The sequence below is a fragment of the Anoplopoma fimbria genome, chromosome 9 (genome assembly GCF_027596085.1).
Source record: "Anoplopoma fimbria isolate UVic2021 breed Golden Eagle Sablefish chromosome 9, Afim_UVic_2022, whole genome shotgun sequence".
Lineage (NCBI taxonomy): Eukaryota > Metazoa > Chordata > Actinopteri > Perciformes > Anoplopomatidae > Anoplopoma > Anoplopoma fimbria.
This window is the reverse complement of record NC_072457.1, coordinates 18,908,869-18,936,484: the sequence shown is the minus strand read 5'-3', so window position 1 is coordinate 18,936,484 and position 27,616 is coordinate 18,908,869. Positions and strand designations below refer to the sequence as shown.

The 27,616-nt window shown below is 39.8% G+C and overlaps 1 protein-coding gene across 1 annotated transcript in view; it reads right to left on the bottom strand.

Annotated features, from left to right (window-relative positions):
* Positions 1-23,942, bottom strand: part of LOC129095960 (glycine receptor subunit beta-like) — a 35,261-nt gene extending 11,319 nt beyond the window's left edge. Inside the window, exons 1-5 of the mRNA XM_054604578.1 lie at positions 23,878-23,942; positions 19,426-19,549; positions 2,229-2,335; positions 499-566; positions 29-255 (exon numbers count right to left, since the gene is read on the bottom strand). Coding sequence (XP_054460553.1) covers positions 29-255; positions 499-566; positions 2,229-2,335; positions 19,426-19,549; positions 23,878-23,896 — 545 coding nt within the window. The 5' untranslated portion in view covers positions 23,897-23,942. The remainder of the gene's footprint in view (positions 1-28; positions 256-498; positions 567-2,228; positions 2,336-19,425; positions 19,550-23,877) is intronic.
* Positions 23,943-27,616: the final 3,674 nt, after the last annotated feature.

Below are 27,616 nucleotides of genomic sequence, written 5' to 3'. Positions count from 1 at the left end.
ACAAAATATGAAAAATATGTGTGCGTACCTCATACTGATTAAGATATCTCCGTTCCTGAAGATGAAGAGCAGAATGTTGTCCTGTGTGACATCATGGAAGTTTGCGTTTTTCTCATTAGCAAAGAAAAGGTCTGGTTTCCACAAACACTGGAACATGTTGGGGTCAATTGTAAGGGAGTCACTCTTAAAGTCAGTAGGAAGTCGTAGGCGAGGGTCATTCCATCTCTGACGGAGAAATATGTTCACTCTGTAGTCCTGTAGAGAGACGAATGTTGCATTGAAAATTGCTGCTCCTGCTAATTATTCTGCTGCCACTCCTACTTGTTCTACTCTTCTGCTATTACCACAGTGTTAATATTACTAGTAATAATATTACCATTTTTTGACCACTGTGAAAGGTTCGGTTCACCCAAATTAAGAAAACATTGTTCATAATTTTAAAACAAATAGAATTTTTCAAAAAATGAACACTAAGTGTGTTTGTGATGTCTGTGTCACCATAGTGGTCTCCTGGATGGACCCAAAGCTGTTTATGAAGATGTTCACCCGGGACTCAACTGGGATACCTGAAACACACATAGACAAACAGAGTAATATGAAACCAGACTGTTCTATTCCATGAAAAACAGACATATATTTCCTGATCAGATGCTGCTGAGTTTCTGTATACGTTTGGGGAAACACCTTCTCCAGTAGGAAATTCCTCATGGATACACTGAAAGTACATACAGTGGCAGCACTTGAGAGTGCCCCACTTTTCCGATGGGGAGCTTACAGGGTTTGGAAACACACGCTATCCTCCAGCCCCATAAACTCCAACATTGAGTTCTCTTTTCTGCCACAAGGAGTGGCAAAGTATTCCGTAAAAATAATGACATGTCTTGTCCCTAAATCTATTAGCCCAAACTGATATGTTACATATAAGGATATGTATTGTTATCATATACATACATTATCTGGATATATGAAGATATGAGTTCATAACATATATGAAATATATCCATAGTAAATGTTTATATAAATATAAAATATCTATATGATGAATGTACTGTATATATTGTATTATTATAAGTTGCAACCATATGTGTAAACTATATATATTTATGCATATGCTACCTGTTAGTAGGGATGCACCAATAATTATTTTTTCAGACCAAGTACAAATACTTTGGGTACTTGCCGTTACCGATATAAGTACTAAATTATACCATTACAGTTCTTACAATGATTTTGGAAACATTTTTGTGACTGTAGCAAATTGAATATAGAACAATATGCTGTTGCTGAAATTTTATCATTGTAACCTATTGTTTTTCTGTATACAAACACAGCAGAGTCTGCAGTGGGGATGTTAATTAATAACCGTCAAAAGAAAGTTTAAGAATAAAAAAAGCTCAGCAAAACACTGGCTGACTAGCAATGCACGGACACTTATCTTGGGTCTCCTTACGGTTCTTGATGACTGGTAGAATTTATTCACCGAAATGTAAACTGAACACAGACTGCGCTGCTACATTCACAACTTGCTATAACATTACTGCTAACTTCATACTCATCGACACCCAGTCTCGCTAGAGTGGACAATCACCATCATTACACCAGGCCTGCAATTCACGTAGCTGGCGTTAAATGATTGGTTGAACCTGTGTGTGCATCGGGTTATGGTTGTAGCTAGGTACCCTGTCAGGCTCAACTGGCAAGAGGTCAACTTCACATTGCTATAAAGAGGTATCGGGTAGTTTTAAGTAAGAGTAAGAGTACGAGCATGGATTCGGACACAATTCCCGATACTGGTGTTGCGCTCCACCGCCGAAGAGGTGCAAATACGAATTTGGGTCTATCTGCGGTGGGCTCCTCACTGCCGGAGCCCCTGCTGGGCTGAGCTGGGAAAGGGGCTGTCCCGCTTATTCATGAGCAGTGATTGATATTGACTTTGACACTCCCCTTTTTTTTCCATTTGTGAAAGTGCCATTTGGCAAATTGGATTACAGCACTAGGGGTGCGGGGAAAGACATTTTCACGGAATAATTTACTCATGAATTTCAAGTCTGTCTAAAATCAACAATCATGTACCTAGATTTGAAAAAACTGAGTGCCCATCCTTTAATGGAAAATATATTATGATTCTCAATGAGCACACAGAAAAATACTATTTGGTCCTGTGTGGCCACCATCTTTCCAAGAACAAAATGTTTGTCATTACTTACCTGTTTAGTGTGTGGCATTACCTTGAAAGTTAGGCCTTATTCTTGCGTCATAACTGACCATCAGACGGTTCAAGATGTTGGAGGTGGAGTTAGGAGGGACTTGGGCCAAGTCTTCTGGGGACAACTGGCTGTTAAATCAGAATGAAAATTTATTAATATCCAAATTGGAAGAACTGGAAGTATAAGAAGCTTTTTTTCTGACAAAAATGCTGGGTTTGTTACCTACTGCAAACAAGAAAACGAACAGTCAAGTGCATTTACAAAATATTGCCATAAAGTGCCTTATATCATGGCAAAGCACTAACTATCCTATTTTTTGCTTGGCTCTAAAAAAACTGAAGGGGAAAAATAGCTAAATCTGGCAAACAGAAAAAAAAAGAAAAGAAAGAAGCCAGAATCAGATAATTATATAAATACCATAGTGGCTTCCAAAAAAGGACATTACCACTTGACATCATCAAGACTATCTTTTTAAATAAACTATATTATTTGTCAGAATGAGGTCAAAGAGTAAAAGCCATTTTTTCAAATGAGTGAATAGAGTTAAATTGACAAGAAGGGCAGTGAAAGAATAATTCCTTTGGACCCAGCCTTTTAAAAATTGTTTTTACTATTGGCCATAAAGTCTTCAAAGTATGTTTTTTTTTCTCCAAGGTACAAACAAGTACATATGGACATCCCAAACTCCCTCCAGAAGGAGTGCTAAGACCCACTATATTTTGACTTTTGGTATTAAAATGGGTCAGATTTTTTCAAATGAAATATCTCAAAAACATAGTTAGTAGAAGAAGATTGGGTTAACCATACCTCTGATTCTACTAAGTTTGAGTCCTTTTATCCAGAGCTGCCTTATGAAATGGTTGAATTTTTATTAATTTAGTTTAAGCCAGGGCAGAGTTTACCTATTTAGCCTTCAGTGTTTTTTAAATTATGTTGGGATCATGTGGAATTAAAAGCCTAGAGGCCACCATGGAAAGCTAGAAGCCGAAACAATTGGACAACGTCAAAACCCTGTCAGATTTTGCGTGTGAGATTTAGTTTGAATTCAGATCCTGGCTTCCTGTTGGACGAGGTCCACTCAGTAGACTTCCTGTCTGTGCTGGGATACATTAATGAAAGTGTGTTTACTGTACGCCTTATTGTGCTCTAAGCTTTTCTGTGCTTGCAATCAATCCTTCTGTGTGCACCTCATTAATGTAAAATATTTTATAAATACTGACATTCTGAGTGAACACCCGTTTTTGAGACTGAATCAATGTTTTGGTTACAAAGTTGGTTAGATGTTGATAACAGGGATGCTCTATGACAATCAAAAGCTTGTAAAACAGTACAGGCGTCACACCAATGTGAGTTCCTTGACTTAATGACCCTTTCTTTTTTTATATATATTCATTGTGCCCACTATGTGGTGCCAGACAACATGCGCTTAACATAAATGATGTTGCTCTGTATCAAAAGGAGATCACACAATACAAATTGAATATGAATTGGATTAAGTTTGTCCCATAACGCTGATTTCCTGTTGCCAGTAAATGGTAATATTGACATATTGACATATAATATTGACATGAGTCAACATTGGCTTGTAGGTGTCCTCAGGCCTGGACTGTTATGAAGCATGTCCAATTTGGGGCAGATTTGACCAACTACAGTCGAGTAACAGTAGCTTGTTGTTTATTGTAGTTATGTAAAATCGCTGCAATGGCAACGCTGTTCCTACTCCGAGAGGAGTAAGTGTGCGGAAAATCCATAAGGAAGAAATATAATTAAATTAATACGAAGCCTGCAGGATTAAAGTCAGTGTGCTGTGTACTAGGTTAACAGCCTTGTAGTGGATCAGGCACAATTAATAAAGATTAGGATAACAACCATAACTAAAAAATGCATTTTCTGCAGGAAATTTGTGTGAATGCTGAAAGCTAAAGTAAGTCGCAATAAATTGATGAAAATAAAGAAGTAGTGAAGCGCATAGGCACTGCATTGCTGGAATTTGTTTTACAAAAAAAAATTGGAAACTGAGGATAAATGATAAAATAGTTGCTCAACTACTAAACCTAAAATAGCTAAGAGCAAAATGTTATGCTTGTAAGGCTAGAACTGTGATCCTGTCAAAAGGTGGAATTTGAAATTAATTTACTGAACAGGGTAAATGAAAAAAAATATACTTTGTACTTCAAAATTCATACAATTTAGATTTCTTTTTTTTATACAAGCATGAATGTCCTTAAAGAGCCTAATGTTTGGAAATGTAAATGGTTTCTTTAGCTGAAAGTATAAATATGTGGTGGTAGGCGATCAAAGATGTACGGAAGAAGTACAATTACTTTATTACTTGTTTAAAGCTTAAATGAAGTATGTAGATTTAAAGTCTGCTGAAGTAGTAGAATTTCAAAATGAGGTTAAGTTGATTTGAAGATTTTTCCCATGCACTGCAACTACAGGATAATAAGAAAAAAAACTAAGTTTGATCATTATAAGTTAAATACAAGCATAAGAGAGATGTAAACTTTACATTTAGCTTAGCTACATTCCTCCACTGCTTATCAGAGACAGCAAAAACTGATAGAAGTCTAATATTATAAAGTTGAATGAAAGCATGACTGTCCTTATGTCTGTGTGTGTGTGTGTGTGTGTGTGTGTGTGTGTGTGTGTGTGTGTGTGTGTGTGTGTGTGTGTGTGTGTGTGTGTGTGTGTGTGTGTGTGTGACAGAGAGGAAGAGAAAGGCAGAGGAAGTTATAAATCTGAAACTTCGGGAGGTTTGAATCTGTTAAAAATACAAAGAAAGGTCCGAAAACGAGCTTAAGAGCAATTCACCAATCAGAAAAAGCAGAAACTAAGATGGCATTTATCAGGCAATCTCAATTACCTGTGTGTTTCTGTGTCTGTCATTGTTGAAAATACAATAACACACAAAGAGGTATAGACACAGACGAAAATATAGAGATAACTTCTGAATTAAACCTCAAATAGCTGAATATTAAATTATTTAAACTGTTTAAAGTGAGAGTGAGGGGTTCTTACTGCTGATTGATGTCACACCAAGTGTGAGAATCACCTGAAAAGGACACTCTCGTGAAATAATTCCAACCGATGGCCTAGCCTTCGAGAGCAATTTGGTCGACGTGTCTGTGTAAGTGTATTGCCAAAGGACACATCGACATAGACAGATGGAGCCAGTGATTAAACCACCGATCCTCTGATTGAAAGAAGACCTGGCTTTCTAATAAATTGTTTAGCTTTGCAGAGGTCATCCGTTTATCTCCTCCTGTCTGGACACCTCCATCATCCTCATTCCTCTCTGTTGGTCCGGACACCGTCGACAACTCCACCTCCTAGCGACTTACAATAGCTGACTTGATCAGAGACAAAGCACGCAGTGTGCTGATGATTGTGTCCCTAAACACCGTTAAAACCATCGTTCTCCTGTTCCTCTAAATAGTTTTTTCTAAGTATTGGGAGGAGATCTGCAACAGCTATCAGAACAATCTTGGACCTGCTTATGAAAAGACTCGCCAACGAGGCGCATGTCCATGGTGTTGCAGAGGCTTTTCTAAATGAAAATTAAATGATATGGCGGGCAAAATTAGCAAAGCCAAATTCACACCTATGGGCAATTAAGAATCAACAATTAACCAAGGCTGCATGCATTTGAACCGTGGGAGAAAGCTGGTAAACCCAGTGAAAACTAACACTAACACAGGGACAACATGCAAACTCCACATAGAACCGTTGGCCAGCTCAGGATCAAACCCTTGCTCCTCTTGCTGTGAGGTGACAGTGTTAATAGATTTTGCAAGTTAACTCCTATTTATTCTGTAAAAGAAGGTGAAATTAAATAATTTTGGAGAATCAAGATAGGTCAATTAGATGGGAGTGTTTAGCTGTTCGCCCCAACTAAACACTGCACCCCTTTATAAGAAGATTATAAAGAAATAAAGAAAAAACTCATAAATGAAAAGAGATTTTGAGACTGGCAAGGATGCCATGGTGACCCCTGCAGCTCTCTCTCAGCAGGAGAGAGAGGGAGATGAAGAAAAAGTTGGAGACAACCAGGTCCAAAGATACCGGAGGAGCCAAAGAAAACTGTTACAAGAATGAGAGATGAAAGAATACAATACAAGCAAACTACTAATCCCACAAGATCCAAAATGCCAAGTTGCCAAAGAGTGGCCACTCCATACAGAGCAACCTCCCATCTGCCCATCAGAATTAACTGTCAGGTGACAACAAGTCAATAAGTAACATTAGTTAATGATAGTTAGTAGGTTAACTTCATATAGTCTACTAGATGCTAGACTTATTGGGAATTAATAAACATTAATCAATGAGCTTTAGACCACAAGTTGGATCACCCTTACATTTTAACTAATATAAATATAATATAATATAAATTGCTTAACAATCTTCCCCGGTGCTTCTTAAACTCTTAACTTTTGTGTTAATCTTTTGAACCAAATTTAATTGATAAAGATTAATACATAAAAAAACAACAACTTTGATATAATTTTTATTTTGAACGGACATTGTTGCGGTTGACACTGTCAGGTAGGACAAAAGCAACACACAGATGGTTCAAAAGATGGGACCAGTGCAGGCAAAAGACACAATATGAAATATGGCATCCACATGTGTTGCTAAATGCTGTAACATACAGTTTGACCACCGTAGGGGCAGTGCAAAATAAACACTAGTTCTTATTGCAGAGGGACTAAAGAAACATCCATTACTTTCGTAGCCTGAATGACTCCTGAGATTTAAACCTGACTTGCTGAAATAATGATAAACTAAGACATGGAAATCATCTATTAAAGTACTAAATAATTGGTAAATCATGAAAAATTCATGAAAAAAAAAAGACAGATTGAGTGAACTTTCCGAGTAAAACACCATGACAGTATGACAAAGCCACTTGATTTTTCAGTTCTGTTTAGTATTGCGTGCTGCACGTGTTGACTTAGTGAGTCAAACTCCTATGGTCACGCATTACATAAGTCCAGTGTTACTTTTGTTCCGGCTCTCCCTTAGTTTAGGGTGATCAATAAATATTTGTTTTATAAAGAACTTGATCATTTCACTTGTGTGTGTATATGAAATCATAAGTCACTGTAGACTTCATTGATTAATATCAAATATTGAAGTTTTCCCTGTTTTTCCAAAATGGGTGGGGTTCTAAAATAAAATGATCAATTCTGTTGTTCAAACTAAATATGTCTTATAGCTGAGGCTGAGTGTTGATTATCTGTACATGTTTGGATATTAATTAATAAATACATTTGATACAATCAATAATGCCACAAATCAAACAATTGAGAACTAATTTAATCTACACTGTTCATAAATACATCAAAAAATACATTAATTCTGTCAGTGGTACACAGAAAAAGAAAAAAGCTATCAAAAATCTCGCCATGCAGCAGTGTCTATCCTATCTGACTTGAACCCCTTTTTATGTAGGTATCCTAAGAGGTGTACTACACCTGTCCGAGGCATTCAAAGACTGTATTCTACTATTTCTGGTGTCTGATTTGTCATGGGTCATAAAACTCATTACACTTATTTCAATAGTGTGTCTGTCATCATCCAACAGAGTGTTTGCGATAGAAGATAGCAGTACATTTAAACCAGCCAATGTTACATGCGCTCGGGGAAGTAGCTGCACTAAAGAAGGTAGCAGAAGATTGTTATTTGTGATTTATTTTATGAAGACAAGAAAAGGAAAAAAAGTGTTTATGGGCTACAAAAGCAAATAGCTAGCCTACCCTTCCAACAGTGAAGATGACAATAGCTTAATGTAGAACCCTACCACCTTATCGATCTCTGCACCTCCCCCATCTGCCAGCATTTTTTTTTGCAACCAGTGAACAAACGGGACGTAGACACACCATATACGGGTCTGGTATCGGCAGCAACCTGTCAATATCACTAAGGTGGTGCTCAATAAGCCAAAGTGAAAGAGGATGCTGAGAATAAAGAAATGAGCTTCCCAGGCGAGTCCTTGACCTGACAGACCAAGTCTCCTCAGTCCCCACATTAACAAGTACAGAGACACAGACTCTCCCTGCCATCGTCCCAAACCCCAGCATTGTCTCTGCCACACCCCGCACCCAGCCCAACAACCCCGTGGCACCTGGTGATACATCCACACAGCCAGATGCCAGCAGCCAGCTCTGCCATACCAGTTTGTCTCCACACAGCCTGAAGAACAAGGCCCACAAGTTGTCCTGCTTGCATACTCTAATGGGTCATTCTTGGACACAAACAAGCTTTATCCTGGTAAAATAATGCTGACTAAATGCTACGGCACCACAGGCCAAACAATGGAGCTGTTAAAAATGGAGACTCCAGGAGCCCTCAGAACCGGGTGATCCACACAAGAACAAATGACGTGCACAGCCTCCTCATGGTGAGGAGGATGGTAGAGTAAGCCAGTAAGGAATTCCCCAAAACCCGCATTGTGGTCTCCACCCTGCTGCCTAGGACATACACCTATACTCATGTCATCCATCCTCAAATTTGGAGATCAGAAGAGGATCTTCTACTCCACCATTGACACCTGGGACCTGTGTGATGGACTCCCTCTACTCAAAGAAAGGGTGGGGATATTTGCCAAGCCCCTCAAAGACGCAGTCCTGGGATGCAGTCCTTCCAACCCCTCCTCAACAAGAAGCATTAGAGACCATCCCAAACCGACTCCCCTCCATCATGACCCCATGATCAACCCCCCTGTTATGAGGTGAGACAAAAGTGGACCTGCCACTCCCCATCCCCCCACCACCGCACCACGGTGAAACACGATCAGAGGAGGCTGCCTAACACCCCCTTCAATTGTACGTAGTTTATGGTAGGTTAAGAGGTGACTCTTTAGAGGAATTCACATACTCCTCAGTTCTTGGGTCTAGTGAAGTAGTCACTGACATGGACCCTTTCACTATGAGTGAATTTACGGTCAGATGACATTCCCCCGTTCAGACCACAACCAAATAAATGTGTTCTTCAAACTCTCAGGCCAAATGAGTAACACAAAAAGAGAACCCAGTAAGTTGTATAAATAGATCCTACTTACAGATGTGCTCCAGACAACAAAGACAAATTCATCATGGCCTTAAACTCACATGATCTAATGAAAGACATGTCAATATATGACCAATATCAATATGTCCCTACCAGGGATGGTGTAAACAAGGCCATTGATGATACCAATATGATATTTCATTAGGCAGCTATTAATGCTATTCTTATGAAACAAAAACAGAGCCTGTTAAAAGACAAAACGCTGACTAATGGTCAGATCAAGAATGCAAGACCATCAGAAAAGACCTGAGAAAATTAGCAAATGATAAACACTGGCAAGCAAACAACCCAGGCCTATGCATACCATATTATGACATATAAGACAAATATAAACAAACAATTATGAACAAAAACAAAAAAATAAACCCACATGTAACTTGAAGATATTGAGAATGCTATTAATTAAAATCAATTATGGTATATGTGGAGCAGCTTTAACACAAAACAATCACAAACATTACCAATCCGACATGGTGACATCTGGAAAGCACATTTATCAAAATCTGTACAAAGACAAACCAATAAATCTAATTAATCCAGATCAATGTTTTATTAATGAAAAAATTCAAACATTAGAAGACAATTAAAGACAACCAAAGCCCCATTTATTTGGGAAGAATTGACCACACAGACAAAATCTCTGCAGCCAATGAAAGTTTGTTGCCCAGACAACATTAAAATGAAATGTTCAAATGCAGCACCCCATAGATGCAGGTTGCAGTGTTAGAGTTGTTCAGTATTGTATTATAGTCAGGATGTGGTGCATAGGGCAAATTTCCCCCATTCATATGAGTGGGGATAAATGCGACCCTGGTAACTACCATGGTATATGTGTCAGCAGTTGTCTGGGTAACTATTCTCTACATACGAGAATACTAGATTTCCTTTGTAAACACTCCATCTTGAGTAAAAATCAAATTGGCTTTCTAGCAAAACACTGCACCACCTACCATATACCCTGCACACACTTAACAAACACAAACATAAAACAAAAAAAATGTTAAATCTTTACTTTTTATTAAAAGCTTTCAACTCTATTTGGCATGAAGGGCTCTATTACATACATGCTCTATTACAATACATAAATCATGTATTTAAAAAATAAATATTATTACATACAAACTGAATTCTTCACCCAGAGAGGAGGTGTTCGTCAAGGTTGCAATTTAAGTCTGACTTTATGTTATGTGAATATAAATTATCTTAAGTGTCTGTTTTATGCTGATGACCTGGTTCTACTGTCTCTCACCGAACAAGGACTTCAACAGCAGATTGATATAGTAGAAAAATACTGTTAGAACATCTATATAATATAATAATAATAATACCATGTATAATTTCCAAATTCAAATTACTTAATTAAATTCAGTTGGAAAAACATAGGTTTCTCTGCAGACTGTCATACCACTTCATGAAAGTTTTTTTCTCACTGTTACTCATCCTATCATACCCGTAGAAGGCAGGATCTGGGTAATTGCTTGTGAAGTATTCATTCTTAAGTGTTGAACTTCTTAAGTGTTGAAAAATAGCCCTTCTCTATATCCTAAAACCCTAATGCAGCAGGTGTTTCTGACAGACGCAGGAGTAGAAAACTGAATGCATCCATCTGCAGCTGTCAGAAATTAGTGTGGTGAGCATGACTACATCTATACAAAGCAGCAGATTTACTTAGTGCAATGACCAAGTTTAATAAGATTTTGCTACAATGCTGCAATTTGTCAATTTTATTATTATTTTTAATTATTACTCGCCAAGTCAAAAATTCCTCGATTTTACTATTCAATGAACTGTCCAATTGATCAAATGTACTATTTATCAAGCTACACAGACCATCTAGGCTCCCGATCTCATCATTTACAACAACACAGCCCTTGAGTTCACCATTTAAATGGTAAATGGTGTATAACGCTTTTCTAGTCTTCCAACCACTCAAAGCGCTTTAACATGTCGTCATTCACCCATTCACACCCATTCATATACTGACGGCAGGGGCTACCATGCAAGGTGTCACCTGCCCATCAGGATCTAACTAATAATTCATACACATTCATACTTCGCTGGCGCAGCGGTCTCAATTTTGATAATTCTATTAATCATTTTAATTTAAATTTAATTTAATTAAACTTTTACACTCTGGGCCCTCTCAGGAGCCCTGCATTCTGAGAGTGATGATTCCTGATTGGAGTAGAAGGTTTAAGTTGAGCAGGCAGGAAGGGGTGTGTCCACTAACAATTTAAAGTCTGATCTACGTAACATGGTTAGCTTCCCTACATTGGCTACCTAGCCAATGTAGGGAAGCTAAGACTAGCCAAAACTGCCCTTTTGACATGTCATTGCAGGGCAGGCCCCTCAAATGAAATGTCCACTTACCATGGTGGGGGAGTTTGTTTGCACCCTGTGAGCTGTGTTGTCGGAGGCAATAGCTCCTGGTAGGGTCTCTCAATCCAAAGTGGGCTCAGGAGAGGGGCCAGACCAAGCATAGCCCGAAAAAACACCATGTGGGCTCGTCACTCACAGGGATAGGCATAAGTGTCAGGTGCAGGGTGTTCCAGGTGCCAGTAAATGGCGGGGACCAAGGCATGCCAATCCCTGGCGTGGCAGACTGGCTCTAGGGACGTGGAAAGTCAACCTTCTGCCAGGGAAGGAACTGGAGCTGGTGCAAGAGGTGGATCGGTACCAACATGATATAGTTGAGCTCCTCCGTGGAGGAGGCAGAATTTGAAGGCTCAAGGGAAAGACCCATATATATCCCTAGCAGAGGTTGTTGAGGTAGTCCGAAAGCTCCTTGGTGGTAAGGAGTCAGGGTTAGATGAGATTCACCCTGAGATGCTGAAGGATCTGGACATTTTTGGGCTGTCTTGGTTGGCCCTCATCTTCAGTGCCGCATGGAGATCGAGGACAGTGCCTGTGGAGTGGGAAACCAGTATTGTGGTTCCCATTTTGAAAATGGGAACCTTGGAGGAGTATCCGATTTTGGGGAGCTCCGAAATGCATCTCTGCTATTTGCAGATGATGTGGTTCTGTTTGCTCCTTCACAACATGCACCGAAGCGTTTTGCAGCCGAGTGTGAACTGGTTGGGATGAGAGACAGGGATGACGTGTCACTGTACAGGGGGCTTCAGAAACGTGACCTTGAATGGGTACCTTTTGTCCTGCAATTGGCCCATTTAAAATCAAGTTTTATGAAATTTATGAAAGTTATAATTTATCACACCATAGGACAATTTTAAGATTTGGCTAAAATATATACTGATTTTTAATAATAGTTTTTATAACAGGTCCATGTTAAACAAATAAATGACAGGGTAAAAATGTATTACCATTTGGGCGGTGTGTCACGCTTATTGCGCCCACTTCGCTATTTTCAGTATAACTCTCGCCTTAGTGCAGTTTCACTGTGAATTTATCATGTTGATGTGAGGCACCAAACTCTTAAGGCTTACCTGAATTAATTGTAAAGAAAGAACATTAACTGAACCTTTTGGAAATCGGCAAAAGGTTGATTCAATCATTTTCTCTTTTCAAAGGGAAGTTGGGAGAGTGAGGATGGAGGAGTGAGGAGCTGCATGGCATTTAGCATTTTTCTTTTTTGGGAATACTATATTTAAGATTCAATAACAGTTCAACTTATTCCCATTAAAAAGTTTAGGAGTGAAATGAGAATATCAATGAGTCTCATTTCCGTGCTTTAAAGCAGCTATAATCAATATTTGTATTGTAAATGAATGTTAAATAGACTTGTACTAGTATAGTGCACAGCTTACTAGAGTTAACCAAGTTAGGGTTCAGTGTTTAGCCCGAGGACACATCGACATGAATTAGCGGAGTCAGGGAATGAATTGGCAACTCAGCCATGTGTCGGTTATATCGACAATAGATCACATGACTACAGTTCCCCTAGCTCTACAGAAAAAATGTCTTAAAGTCTGGAAATGTCTTAAAGTCTGGAATTGTAAAAGGCGGAGGCATTAAACTTCGTCTATGGTGAGTTTTTCCCTATGTCAACATATGGTAAAATCTACTGAAAATCCGGAATTTAAAAGCGGATATTTAAATATTTTTCCTTTGAGAGTTATTAAAAGGGTCTTGAAATTCATCACATTTAGACTTAAAAATGTATAGATACCCTGAGTAGGTTCAATTGAATTTAGGGGTTTACTGTAAAATACGGTAACCCAAGCAGACAAATATGGTAGCCCATATACTGTATTAACCTGCTGTGGCCCATAGGAGCACTAGATGGGACCTAGCAGGGTCCCCAAATGTGAGAGTCTGGTTGTACCGTGTGAAGCACGTCAAGGGCCAATCATCAACCCGTATAAATTGACTCCTGTAGGCCCCAAATGGAAGAAACCGGGCTTATTCATGTGGGGCCTGTATGAAGCCAATCAAGGGCCTTTTATCAACCCATCTGGACTAACCCATGGAAACCAAAGACAAAAATTGTCTTGGCCCCAGTTGGGTTGCTCATACGGGCACCATATATCAGCCCAGGTGCAACCCATTTGCGCCCCTCATGTGTGTGTTATTGATGGAATATTGATTAGTGTAGGGTCTCCATGTAATCATGACTATACACTATATCAGACCAGTTACTCTTACGGAAGTGAGGCAGCATGTCAACAGAATTGAAGGTGGAAATACCAATCTTACGTGAGATGTTTTTACTTGGCAGAGAGTTATTGCCTTATTTATACTGTGGAATGTTTCAAAGCTGCAAATTATGTTTCAAACACACAAGAAAATTTCCTAATACAAAAATCTGAAACATAACAATAAAATAAGGGCTGGATTTAAAAATAAAATACATTAAAGAAAGCTTTTGAAGATTTGTGCATTTTAAAATAAAGAACTGAATCGTCCTTGCCCTGTGGTTTTAAATTAATTTCATTCAAGTCTAAAATTATGTCAAGCAAAAAAAGCCACGATATCCATATTCTTATCATAATCTAAAAAGAGATAACACTGAGAGCAGGGACTATATGTGATTTTGGAAACCAATTGATGTGTTAGGATTCTAATGGATCGATCATATTGGGCTATTGGATTGTTTATTTTCAGTGCCTACATATTTTTATTTGAGTGGGTAAGTCTGCTCAAAAGATTTGTGCATTGTCTCGTATTCACTATGAGACTTTTAATAATTGCCAGTCTCTGAACATAAGAGACACACTGGTTTTGAATTGCCTGGGGAAGAATGAACATATAAGAGTCTCTCCATTCTTGGATAAAGGCTCTGGTATTGCTGTCCACTTTTCTCTTTTTCAAGCACGCCATGTGAAATAACTTCTCTGACTCATGTCCTTCCACGACAATCTGTGTCTCCCCCGTGGGTGTATATCTCACTCAAGTCGCGATGCTGATCGGAATACACATATTTGATTGGCTGAGTAGCATCACATGAGACAATGCATGCAATTGGTCTGTGTGTTTCCTGGAGAGCCATTCAGCGAGACAAAGCTGCAAAGGTTAAAATAGAAGCTCTTCTTCAAAATTGAACACTTTGAACACTATACTCAAGTATATCTGTCATATGTCCAGGTCCTGATACAACGATGTCTGGGTCCGGACCCACACTGCGGTCTGCCTATAAGTGACCCATGTAGAGCATAAGTGTCATCTGTGTACTCAAATAAAGTTTGAAACGGATGAATGTGGTGTGTTGCTTACGGTCAGTATTTACTACCTGTATTAAAGCATTACATATTCATAGTCAGGATGTTAAACTGACTAGGTTTTTTTTAACCCTTCTGCATGCATGAATTTAAATATGTTTTTAATATCACCTGTTTAAACAGAGTAATTACATAAAACCTTTGTAAAAGATCATGTTATATTTGTCTAATATCACAAGATAATACCTGATGGAGCTCTCAGGTCAATGGTCATCCTAGCGTGTCTTTTCTAATGGTTTCTCCTTCTATGAGGACAGTCTGCTTGGTTCAGGAGCACCTCATCGGACAGGAGCTTCAGAACCAAGCATTAGGTCACTCAGATCACCTGTGAATCATGGCAGATTTAGCTAACATTATACTGTTATGTACATCAAGGTTTATGACAGTAAGTGTTACAAGAGGAACGTTATAGTTTACTACAACATCAGCATCTCACATATGTAGTTATGGCAACAGCTACAAACAGTGTAAAAAAGGATATATATTAGTTGTATCCAGTACAGCGGAAGAAATTAATTACTTAGAGCATTTGACTAAGAGTGTTACTGATGCTGTGTATACCAAAAGCTTGTAAACACAGTATACCTGGAAAATAGCATAATAGGGCCTGTTTAAATTTGTCCTGGTGAATTGCTGCATAGCAATGAACACACAGTGCCAAAGTCTTATGACATAATATCAATTAGGTTATTTCAACTGGTGTCTCTTTCAGGGGAGCCGAGCTTCCCCGTACCACTGGCCTGAGCAAGTTAGTGACTCGTGCTAACTAATCAAAGCTAACGGTATACAACCAAGGAATCGGAATTGAAACAGTTTTTCTTAATTCAATACGGTTTGATAATTGTTTTCTCACATCTGCGCCTTCAGGACGGTCAGCCAAGTAAATCTAAACACTCAACAGAGCAGCAACGCGCCCACAGCAGTCTGGATTACGCAGGCGGGCCTTGACGCTTACAAAGTCAGTTTAGCTGCATTCCAGTGCACTGTTTCACAAAAAGGCAACGTGGAAAAAAACAGATACCCCCATCGTACCTAATACTGTAACGTCAACACAGTCTCTTATTACGTACAACTTCATTACTCCAGCATGTGGACCTACAATTGAAGCTAGCCGCATTAGCAGAGCAGCATGCTAACGCTAACAGGCAAACAGTCAGTTAAATAAACAGTTACTAAAATAACATAAAAATGGCAAAACTTACAGCTTCCAAGTTTGAAATTTGATCACAGACAGCCATGACAGGTTCATCCACAGCTTCAGTTTGGAAGATGTTACTGACCCTTGTTGAGTTTTCCTGTTGTTGTGAGTACATTTTTGTAAAACATCCTAAAAACTAAAACTAAATTTAATCCACAAGATTCACATCCTCAGATGGTAGAAGTAAGTTACTTGAAGTCTGTTCTTGGTTGGTTCATGCAGCCAACAACAGAACAAGTAGCATTCTTTGCTTGAGACACTTTGGGGGTCAGTAGACACTGGGGACCCGTATTTGTGTTTATAAGCCATGAAAAAGTGCATTTTGCTTAATAGATAACCTTTAAGACCTCCATCAAGCTGTGTTATGAAACTTTTACCTTTTTGGTAAACTGGGTTGCCACGGGAGCGCGACGGATTTCGTTGTGTTTAAATTTTGTTATTGTAATGTTAAGCCCGTGACAATACTCAATATTGAGGGTTTTGAGATATCAGGGAACACATTATTTGCCATTTAACAGAAAACTCTTGTTGAGGGACTAGGGTTGCTTGAAAATGAAGGAAACTTGTTATATGATATGGTTCTTGTGCAGGAAAGGGAGCTCGGTTTCGGGACCACACCCCTGAAAATAATTTGTTTTCCCTTATCTAAATATCTGTGTATAGTATGATGTTTGGAGAACAAAAACTGAATAACAATGGCTTCAAAACAATGTCAGTGGGCATTAGTTCTCTCTCACCCTCTGTATTCACTGCTTGTCCCATTCTCTGTGACTTCTCACTTGTTTCTCATGCCAATGTGCATTAAAAATAATTTGAAAGAAAATGATATACAGCTTCTTTATTTCATCTTTGTGTTTAAGTCTGCAACATTATTGATTTGAGTTATTGAAATATGTTTCATACAGCACATATTTCTAAGCAAAATGTGTGTTTACAGTTACATTTGTATACAATATTACATTAAATTACATTACAGTAAAACTATGCTGGAGGTTTGTTCTGTTGAGCCTAAAGGGTTCCATTGTATAACCCAAAGAACATATATTTATGTTGTAATAGCAGTATTACCTGCTCTTCCTCGCCAATCTTCATCGCCTCGTTCTTAATTTTTCGCAGATCCTTGGGCGAGCCCAAAGCGGCGAGGGTCCGATCATCCCTGCTTCCAGCTTTAATTGGGGCCCGAGCACAGACTGCCTCAACAAAGGCCATATTGAAACTATAGTGATCATTTTTTCTTAATCTTATGTTCCCCAAAAGGTGCTCCAAAACTCACCAAACATGGCAAATCTATCGACACTGCTGAAAATTTGATATTTTATGGGTCTCGTGCTTGATTGTGACAAAATGACTCAAAAGCAACCGCTCAAAGTTTTCAAAATAAAAGCCTTCTTTAACTTTCACGTAGCTGTGTGAAATTTGGTAGGCATGTAACATATGGAGACGTTAAAAAAGCCTCTTGTAGATATACCATTAACCCAACGGGAGGTTGTCCATTTTTAATATAAGGGGCAAATTTAGGCAATTGTTTGCCTTTCACATTCGGTATACTTTAAGGAACTTATCCTACAGAATAAATCCCACCAACTTCAAAATAAATCAATACATTTTAATGACATGTATGATTAAAAGTACTCAAAATCTTGAGTTTTCGTGAAAGGACCTTTGGAGTGGCCATTTTACACAATTCGCCATGAAACACAATGTTGTTATAACTGGAATGTACATCGTCCAATCTCTCCTATATTTCTCACATTTGGGAGGCTTCACTAGAGTCCAGGCCTGAATATATCTACATTCCAATATTCACTCATAGTACAGCCCCCTATTCTTTAGTCCCCCCCTTTGTAATCAATGATCCGTTTTTGGGAGGCATCATTCCACTCTGGAGAGAGATCCTGTTTCATCGGTGTTGGTTATCCTCGCCCCCTTTTATACCCCATTATCCATCTGTCGTACATACTAGAGTGACACATCATTCCACTCGGCAGAGAGAGTTCCTGTTTTCATTGGTATTGAAACTGCTACCCTACAAGTTATTCCCATACCCTTAGATAACCCATGACTTGTCAATAGACACTTATGGAAGATATCATTACAGTTAACAGAGACATCCACTTTCATTAGTGACGTTTACATCGCCCCTGCACTTTGACCCACTCCCTTTCAGAATTCATGAAGCGTTTGTTGCAGTCTCTTGTGAGAGGCATCATAACACTCCTCTTCACTGTAACTGCGATGCCCTGCATCCTGCCACTACCCCTGACGCCCGGAGAAGTGAGATGGCCTGTTCATTGGAGGCAGCGATTAACGGGCCCTCGTTGTCTGCATTGCCGGCTCAAATTCCTGTGAGCTTGAATGAGCTAGAAACATGAAACTTTGACCTATAACTGGAAATAATGTGCAAGATTTTGGAAAAGCCACTTACACCATACGGTTGACATAAAACACATGTTAAGCTCTATCTGCTCTGCAAAAAAGTTGCAAGGACCACTAATGTTCAATTAACTACATTATCCAATATACTGAATTTTTGGAAAAAAAGATTTCTGAAATCACCTCCTAAACCTAAGGTCTGATTTCTACAAATTTGTCTCAACCTAGGCCTTCCTGTTCCTCTCTCCAGCCACATTACCACTTACCCCAGGCTCCTGCATTTCCATTCCCCATTCATCCACCAGAGGTGCTCAGACTCTCCCACCCAACTCCAACATTCATTCACATTTTTTCCAGCACAATTCCTACCCAAGTACTATCCATCTGGTATGGCGAGTTGACAATATCCATTTGGTATCGCCAAACATGTAACCCCAAATTGGTATTGACATGTCTGTTGTTGTTGTAACTGTTCACATTCCATTTTTGAACCATATTTTATTATCTACTTTCCAATAAAAAATGTAAAGTGAGTGCAGGGTGTTATAGAGCCTGATGCAACACAAACACTATGTGTCTACAGCAAAAACACTACAACGTTATGCATATTATCATCGAGCAGAAAAACAGGATTAAAATGAAAATGAATGAAAAGCAGTAACAAAAAGCAAATTAATAAAAATCGTTAAACACATTTCTGGTAGATTGGTAGAATTGTTATTATTGTGCACAAAAAATAACAGAGCATATATGATATACTAGCACATCTTTCAAAATAATAATAAATAGTGAATGGGACCTGGTGGGGTCAGGAACGATGACTAATTGGGAGAATAATGTTGCTAGTAATGGCAACATCTTGAGAAAGCATGAATTTGGAGAATACAATATATTTACTTACGATGGACAGACGACTTGCTTGCCTTTCTTTCCCTTGGATTTCCCTTCTTTGCCTAGGGTCAGCTTCCAACAACACAGCAGCAACAGTAGCAAGATCATCGACCTCAATCCTGCAGCCATGGTACCTAAAACAGAGCAAAATGCTGCCCTTAACACATGTACCTGTGAAATACTAATCAACAATAACCTTAACAATGGGGCCAACCTTGACAACCCTGGCAACTTTTAAGACCCTATTACTGACGTGTTAAGGCCCGAGCATGAAAGTGCCATGGTCAAACGGATGCTCCAAACACATAAAACCTGTCAACATTAGATGAGAATATACAGTGATTGGTTTATGCTCATTAAGCTGGCTCCATAGCGCCCCCTAATGTGTGGAAGGTATTAGTTTTGACATAGTTGCTTAAATATTGACGAAATTTGGTACCCACATTGCTCACAGCTTTTCATCAATTTAATTTATTTTTTAAAGCCCAAAATCACAAATCACACATTTGCCTCAGAGGGCTTTACAATCTGTACACAGTAGTAGCAGTAGTATATATATATAGAGAGAGAATAATATTGATAAGAAAACCTGTAATGGGTAGGTAATATAATAGTAATAGTAGTAATCATTCAACATATTCTTAATTGTTTTTCATTGGTGGGGCCCAACCAGAAGTCTCCCCTTTTTAATTTTGTTTCTGACATTTTTATTTTTTGCAACCTTTTTCCAACTCCTCTTACAGGGTTTATTGGATTCGTTACCGTCCCATTGGCTGTCATCAGCTCCACTCAACCAGAAGTCAGACATTTTTTTATTTAATGTGTTTTTCATTTATTTTATGCCAACATTTGTTTTGTTAGCACATTGAGCTGGACATTTGTGACGAAATTGAAGACAATCTGACTTGGCCAATCAAATAACATATTAGTGGGTGTTAAAGTTGCGTGTAGTTCATTTGTGTGTTGTGTACTGTTATGTTGTCCGTCAGACCATAGCAAGTTACCCCACAACATTTGTTGCAATAAACAATGAGGAGGGGAGGTTTAGAGTCAGGAATGCCAGCTCCTGAGAGCAAGTATTACATGTGGGGGTGTTTGTGCTGTTAGTCTGCATCTGACTCTTCTTCCCCAATTTATGTGAAATAATCATAAGGTAATGTAAATGTTGTAATTCATCTTCTCATTTCACATGTATAAGAATGTCACTATTCATTATGTGTTCTAACCAGGGACGGGTTGTAATTATTAAAACAATATTGCAAGTTAGCCTTTGACAGAAATCCTTCAGTATACACATTTGTATCATGTTATTGTAACCTATTACAATGTATTCCTAAATGTACAGTAGTAAGAAGACGATAAGTGTCATAGATTCGATGCAATAACAATTTAATTAAATTGAGGGGATATTTATGTCAAACACATTCTATTCTAATCCCTCATAACAGACACAATTGGAAAAAAATGTATTTTTAAACCTTGCTGTTTCAGTTGCTAGATGTGTTTTGTCCCATGTCTCAAGAGCAAGTTGTCTAAAATGCTTGTTCGTGTTCTATGATTGATATGTTCATTGGTTATTTTGTATTTGCAGTGCGCGTGCCTTGATCAGCGGTGTTGTGGCATGTTTGCGACAGGAGGAGAGGAAGATGGCTATGCTGCGGAGGAAGCTAGCAGCCACCAAGGTCAAGCTGTCCAGCTCCCAGTTTATGCAAGCCTCAGCTTGCTGTGCAGCCAAACGCAAGTGTTTGTGTTTCATTGTAGTTTGACTTTTGTCAAAAATACAGTGCTGTCTAATGTGCCACGCAGCTTCGACCTGCGATGCACCAACGTGCTGAAGATTTATTCCAGCAATTATTGAGAGCAAGACACTCTTTAAAATGAAAGACAATTTGAAATATTAATAAAACAGATCAACAAGCTTTCGACCTTAAGATCTAAATTAAATTTAAATTAGAACTAATACAAAAAGGTGCTTCACAATGTTCCTGGTGCTTCATAACCTCAACTGCTGCATGTTTTGATCTAAACTTAAGGTATAAATGTCAAAAAATAGATTTAATTGAAACAAATGAATCAATAATATCAGTCACTAATTCTACCTGGTCACATGCAATCATTTTCATCTGGTTGTGGTTCATTGTTATTCATTGTACTGTTCATTCCATTCATTTTGTTTATTTTATCTTTAATTCATTTATTTTCTGTTTTGTTGTGTAGTTAGTCTAATAAATATTATATTTATAATGAACTTGATAATTTGATTTGTGTGTATATGAAATAATAGATCCCTGTACAACATTGCAACCCTGAGATTTAGATTTAGTTGATTAATATTAAACTTTGAAGTTGCATCCAAAATTGAGTCTGATCTTCAATTCTGTTAGTTAAACTAATACTGGCATAAGCTGAGTACAATCTTTCTTTTATATTTATTTTGGGGTTTATAAATTACAATTGAATTATTAATAATCTTTACATATCTTGATATTAATTGATTATTATTAAATCTACTACCAGAAACGACACTACATTGTGTAAAATTGTCTTTGTGCCTGATGCTGCTTGCTCTTAGCTCTTAGACTGACAAACCATATGCACATGTATGAGTGCGTTCAACATTAACTTTCAGATCAGAGTGGGGCCTGATGGCCAGGGACCCTAAGAGCATCCCATTGGTTGATTTTAATGTTGCAAATCCATTCAATTCAATTTAATTCAATCATTTTGTTCAGCCAAAAATCCAAAATTTGTCTGAAAAATGAAAAGTGCACCTTTTGTTGCTTCATTACATTTTCTTGCATGGATATTGTGTGGCCAAACCATAATTTATATACCAAAATCACAACTGCATCAGACACATCCAGCCCACACCAAAAGTCCCCCAGGGATGTGTACTCTCCTCACTGCTTTTCTCCCTCGGATGACTGCACCTCAGGAAACCCTGATTCATGAATTTTGCACATTACGGTCATTGACCTTATCTGGAACAGAGACGAATCTGCTACAGACAGGTTGAACAGCTGGCCCTCTGGTGTGGTCAGAACAACCTGGAGCTGAACAGTCTTAAGACTGAGGTGAGGGTGGACTTCAGGACCAGTTCCCCTACACTTCCCCCATACCCATTCCAACTAACAATGTCTCTGCTCAGGGAGGCTTTCAAGTTGCTGGGATCCACCATCTCCAAGGACCTCAAGTGGAGTTTCCAGCATAGATACCATCAGAAAAAGTGCCCAGCAGAGGATGTTCTTCGTGCGCCAACTTAGGAAGTTCAACCTGAGACAAGAGCTGCTAATGCAATTCTACACCACAATAATCCAGTGTTCTCTGCTGCATCTATCAATGTGTTGTTTGGTTCAGCTGCCAAACAGGACAGGAACAGACCACATACCATCCAGGACTCAACACCTACAGAGAGAGGCTGCCTGTTATGGCCCCAGCGGGATATTAAAATGTGATTGTGTTTTGTGTGGCTGTGTTTTGTGTGAGAGTGAGTGCCTCGTCTTTTTTGGAGGATATGTCTTCAATTTAGGTGCCTCTTTCTGACTGGCTGGGGTCATGGGTTCAGCCTGGGGTGTGTCTGCTGCTGACTGGTCCATCCATCACATTCTGACTTTGAAAAATGCTTGGGTTTCCTGCAGTCCGGGGACAGCAGTTTGACGGCAGCGTTGTACTGTCCTTGGCCTCCAGAAAAGTGTCATTTAGGGTTAGCCAGTAGATAGATTATATTTGTTGATGTTATGGCCTTGGGTCAACCTGAGTAATGTGTGTTTCAGTTGATCGTCAGTGCAACTTATTTGAGTCGAATAATAAATATTTCTTCCTACAAATGCTACTGCAATTTGGTATTCAGACTTTGGTTTGTGGAGCGAGGAGGAAATGCCTTTTTTAACTTTTATGTTGCGCATCTAACCTCTAGATGGGGGTTTAACATAAATAAGGGCTTTTTTACGATATGAACCTAGGACTTTTCACGTTATATATGGTTTGGGCACAAGATGTTTGTAAAGCCTATTAGCCCAGCATGCAGAATAATAGTGAGGGAAGCTAGCGGCATACAGAGAGGGACAGAGAGGGGACTAGAGAGTGTGTGGGTTGGAGGAGGAGGGGGGCTGGACTGCGGCATTAGACTTCACTGTCGAAAAGCGACGACACAGCTTAATGAAGCAGTTATTGTAACATGCGCGCATACAAACGTTCAGACTGTTTCTTATAGCAGGAAAACTGTGACAAGTCATTAGAATGTAATGTACTCAACACGCATAGGTTAAAAAAATAGGCTCTTACAATTACATTCACACAAGGACAGGACAACAAAACCCTAGGAATTGTCCTTCAGTCTGAGGTAACAAGATCTGTATTGCTCTCTTTCTCTCTTTCTTGCACACACACACTGCTGCATGACTGCACCTGCATAGAAGAGTATGAGACAGAAAGTGATATTGCATATTTCTATGATTCTTACCTCTAGAGTGTTGAATCATTATTTCTGCTGCAGAACAGGGAGTCCGTGGTTAGTCACTGAGACGCTGTAGCCTGACTGACTCTCTCTGTCTCTCGTTTTCTCTCTCTCCCCCTCTCTCTCTCTCTCTCTCCCCCTCTGCTGTGCTGTGCTGTCCTGTGTGTGTTCCTTTATGTGCACTGATTTATTGTCCTATTCCAACCTCCTATATGCCTGCCTAGAGGAAAGTAGCACAGTGCAATTATTGACTCCTCTCTCTTCTGAACAGAAATACGGAAATTTCTTTATTAATAGGCTGCTTTTTATATATATGTTTAACTCGAGGTGCTACGTCAAAAACTAAAACAATATATTGTTGTATGTTCTCTCCCATTAGAGAGACTACAGAGTGAGTGATAATTAGGAGAAAATAAAAGAAGAAAACTTAAATAAAAATGTCAAACATACTGTGGCGTCAGCATAGCCTACACCTGAGAAGAACGCATTACTGTAGCACGAAAATAGTTGTATGTTATTTTGAACAAGCCAAAGTTCTTCACAATATCCATCATCCATCACTGAGCAGAATACACTGTTGCCGGCTTTACTGCATAACTTAGCATCAGGTTACATAGCAACTGATTGTTGGCTATTGAAAACTACTGATTTAATGTCACAAACTAGCTGCTAATATATTTAGTTCTCCTTGTTGCTATTTATTACTATATGATGTTTAATTGTGAACCAAGGACCACCCCATAAAATAGGTGATTGAGATGTGAGGCTTAAACTTTGTATCACTATTCGTTTTGTGTGGAAGCTTTGATAGGGAACCGCTGTAGCACCCGTGAACGATCAATCACCTCAGGACCCTACGTAGAGAAGAGGAGGAGGAGAGAGGAAGAGAGAGGAAGAAAAGAACAGGGAGGGAGGGGCGCTGAATACGAGAGCAGAACAGGAGGAGTGGGCTGTTGGCAGGTATATATGGGGATGCAGGAAGTGGCGCGGTTGAGTTGTGGTCCTGCTCTTGAAATTCTGCTAGGTAGCTTGGATAGGGAATCCGTAGCACCCAGGTACGACGAACACCCCCAAAACCCTGGTTACTTGAGACTAGATTGAGCACAATTGAGATTCATGTACGATCTGAGCGAATGTAGTGGAGGGAGCCATTTCTCCAGAAACTACGATGAAAGGGGATGGCATGGGTCGAGGTGTTGGGTTGGGGGGAGAACTCAGAAAATCTGAGGCACCCTGAAATAGCAGGCATGAATATTGCTTCTGCGAGCAATGTGAGGATCATTATATCCCGAGTGGATGGTGTGGCTGCATAATGACAGCAAGTTAACAGTAAATGATTGCCCCTAGGATTTTGAGCAGGCTCTTTGCATAGAAGACCTTTGGATGATGGTATGAATTAGGTTAGACAGCAGGAAGGCTGGAGACCAGACTCTGGCTAAATCATAACAGCTTAGAGAAGAAGCTTATTCCACTAAGGTCAATTTTGATGGTAAGAGTTTTCAATGGCCATCACAGAAGGGGCAACAGTAATGAGTACAGGTAATGGTGACGTGATGTACTGGTCTTGTGGACATATTGCAAACTCTTCCAAGTTGACAAGTAAAATGAAAAAGTTGAGGGAGAATTAGTTCTAAAAATCAATCAGTGAAAGTAGGGCATAATTTATAAATTGAACGACGTTCAAAAAATGGAGGAATCAATGTTGGATGGGTGTCTGCAAGTGGGTCGATCTTCTAAACTTCTATAATGAGAATTGAAAAAGCAGCAGTAGCCCGGACATGTCCTGCACGATGAACGTACTGGTGTGTAATAGAGTGAATGGCATGATTGATGGGGCGTAGCGGTGTCCTTCGATGATTAGATTAACGGCTACAAGGTCAAGAGTAAAGGGATGAACCTGCTGAACCATTCATGGTCCCACGGAATGGCTGAGGCTACTGTGGGATAGACATGTGCACAGATTGTAAAGCCCTCTGAGGCAAATTTGTAATTTGTGATTCTGGGCTATACAAAATAAACTGAATTGAAGTGAATTTTGTAGAGCAAATAGGAAATGTCTTGCGACCCCCAGGAGCTGATCTACAGGGATCCATCTTCCATCATGGAAACTCCCAAAGCCAACAGAAGGGGCGATTTAACGTGGGGACCAATTTTCCTTGCGTCAGTTAATCATTTTAGCAGACAGTAATCCCATTCCGGTTAGTGAGATCAGCGTGGCTTGTACTGTCCGGTGAGAAATAGTCCAAGAGTGATGTATTGGAAGAAAGGATTGATAGCAAGAGATAAATAAAGGCTGGCTATTGGGAAATTATGCCAAGGGCAAAGTTGAGGTGGCCCAGGAAGGAGAGAACTTGAGGTGTCCGGGATGAGGTTGATGGTAGCCCTCTGGGATAAAATTTACTCTAGAGAGAAGACTAGAGTAAAGTATGGGTGGAACTAGCTGCTGTGGGGGCTGTGGTGGAGAGTAGGGTACCCTCACCCCAGAGCCAGTAGCTTAAGCTGACATAAGCTGTGGGCACTGGTGAAGGTGGGAGACAGAGGAGCCCTGGCTAATGCAAGCTGCTGCGATTCCTGGAAACTGCTGACAGGGGTAACTGGCATCCTGGTGCCAGGGCTAGAGCAACCTGCTGCTGTTGCTGGAAAGTAGGCATAGGGGGGACAATGGCATCTGGCTTACAGGTGCCCCGGCTAGGGAAACTTGCTGTGCTTGCTGGGAGTTTTCAGCTGGGGGCACTCGCTTCCCGGTGCTAGGTGCGCTGGCTAGAGCAAGCTGCTGCTGTTGCTGAAAGTAACAGCAGGTGGCGCTAATATCCCACTGCCAGGAGCCCCGGATAGAGCAAGCAGTTGCTGGAAATCGCTGACAGATGGCACTGGCATCCCGGTGGCACTGGCATCCCGGTGGCACTGGCATCCCGGTGGCACTGGCATCCCGGTGCTAGGTGCTAGGGCGACCTGCTGTTGTTACTGGAAGTAGTCTGCAGGGGCTGGCATCCTGGTGTAAGGCGCCCTGGCTAGATCAAGCTGGTGCTGTTGCTGGAAGTACTCAGCTGGGGAACTAGCGCCCCGCTTCCAGGTGCCCCGGCTTCAGTAACCTGCTGTGGTTGCTAGAAGAAGACATCGGAGGGGCGTTTCCATCCAAGTGCCAGGTGCCCCGGCTAGGGCAACTTGTTGCTGTGGGGGGCACCCTGGATCTGAGTTTGTATTCTAAGGCTGCCTTTGACTTTGGTAAATTTATGAGCTTGAAGTGAGTGTTTCGATGACATGTTGATATTGTTAGGTATTGCAACAATTGTCCTGATTGAAGCGAGGACCAACTGAATCGAAACTTGAGTTGAGTAAGATGGTATAACAGGTGAAAGGTGCATTCATGTGCTCGTAAAATGTACCCATTTCTGGAGTTGGGAAGTCGTTCTTCTGACTTCTGTTTGTTCATGAGCTAACGTGCATGTATTATATCTGAGTGTAATGGAGTAACTGGCGTCGTAATAGCTAAAGTAACAAAACTTCATAGGGTTGTTCAATAACATCATAGACTGTGTATAGGAAGGGGATATAGTTGTCGTGACATCACCCATTGGTTTGTAGATTTCGGTTTTGAAACCTCTAGTTCGGCATTTTGGCTGTTGCCGTGGCAGAGATGTCGTACGTGGCAATGTTTACTGAGGTAATAAATACAGTGAGAAGTATTCATTTCTTATACAATCCTTTAAGGCACTTCAACATTGGCTTCACAGTTCAGAACTGG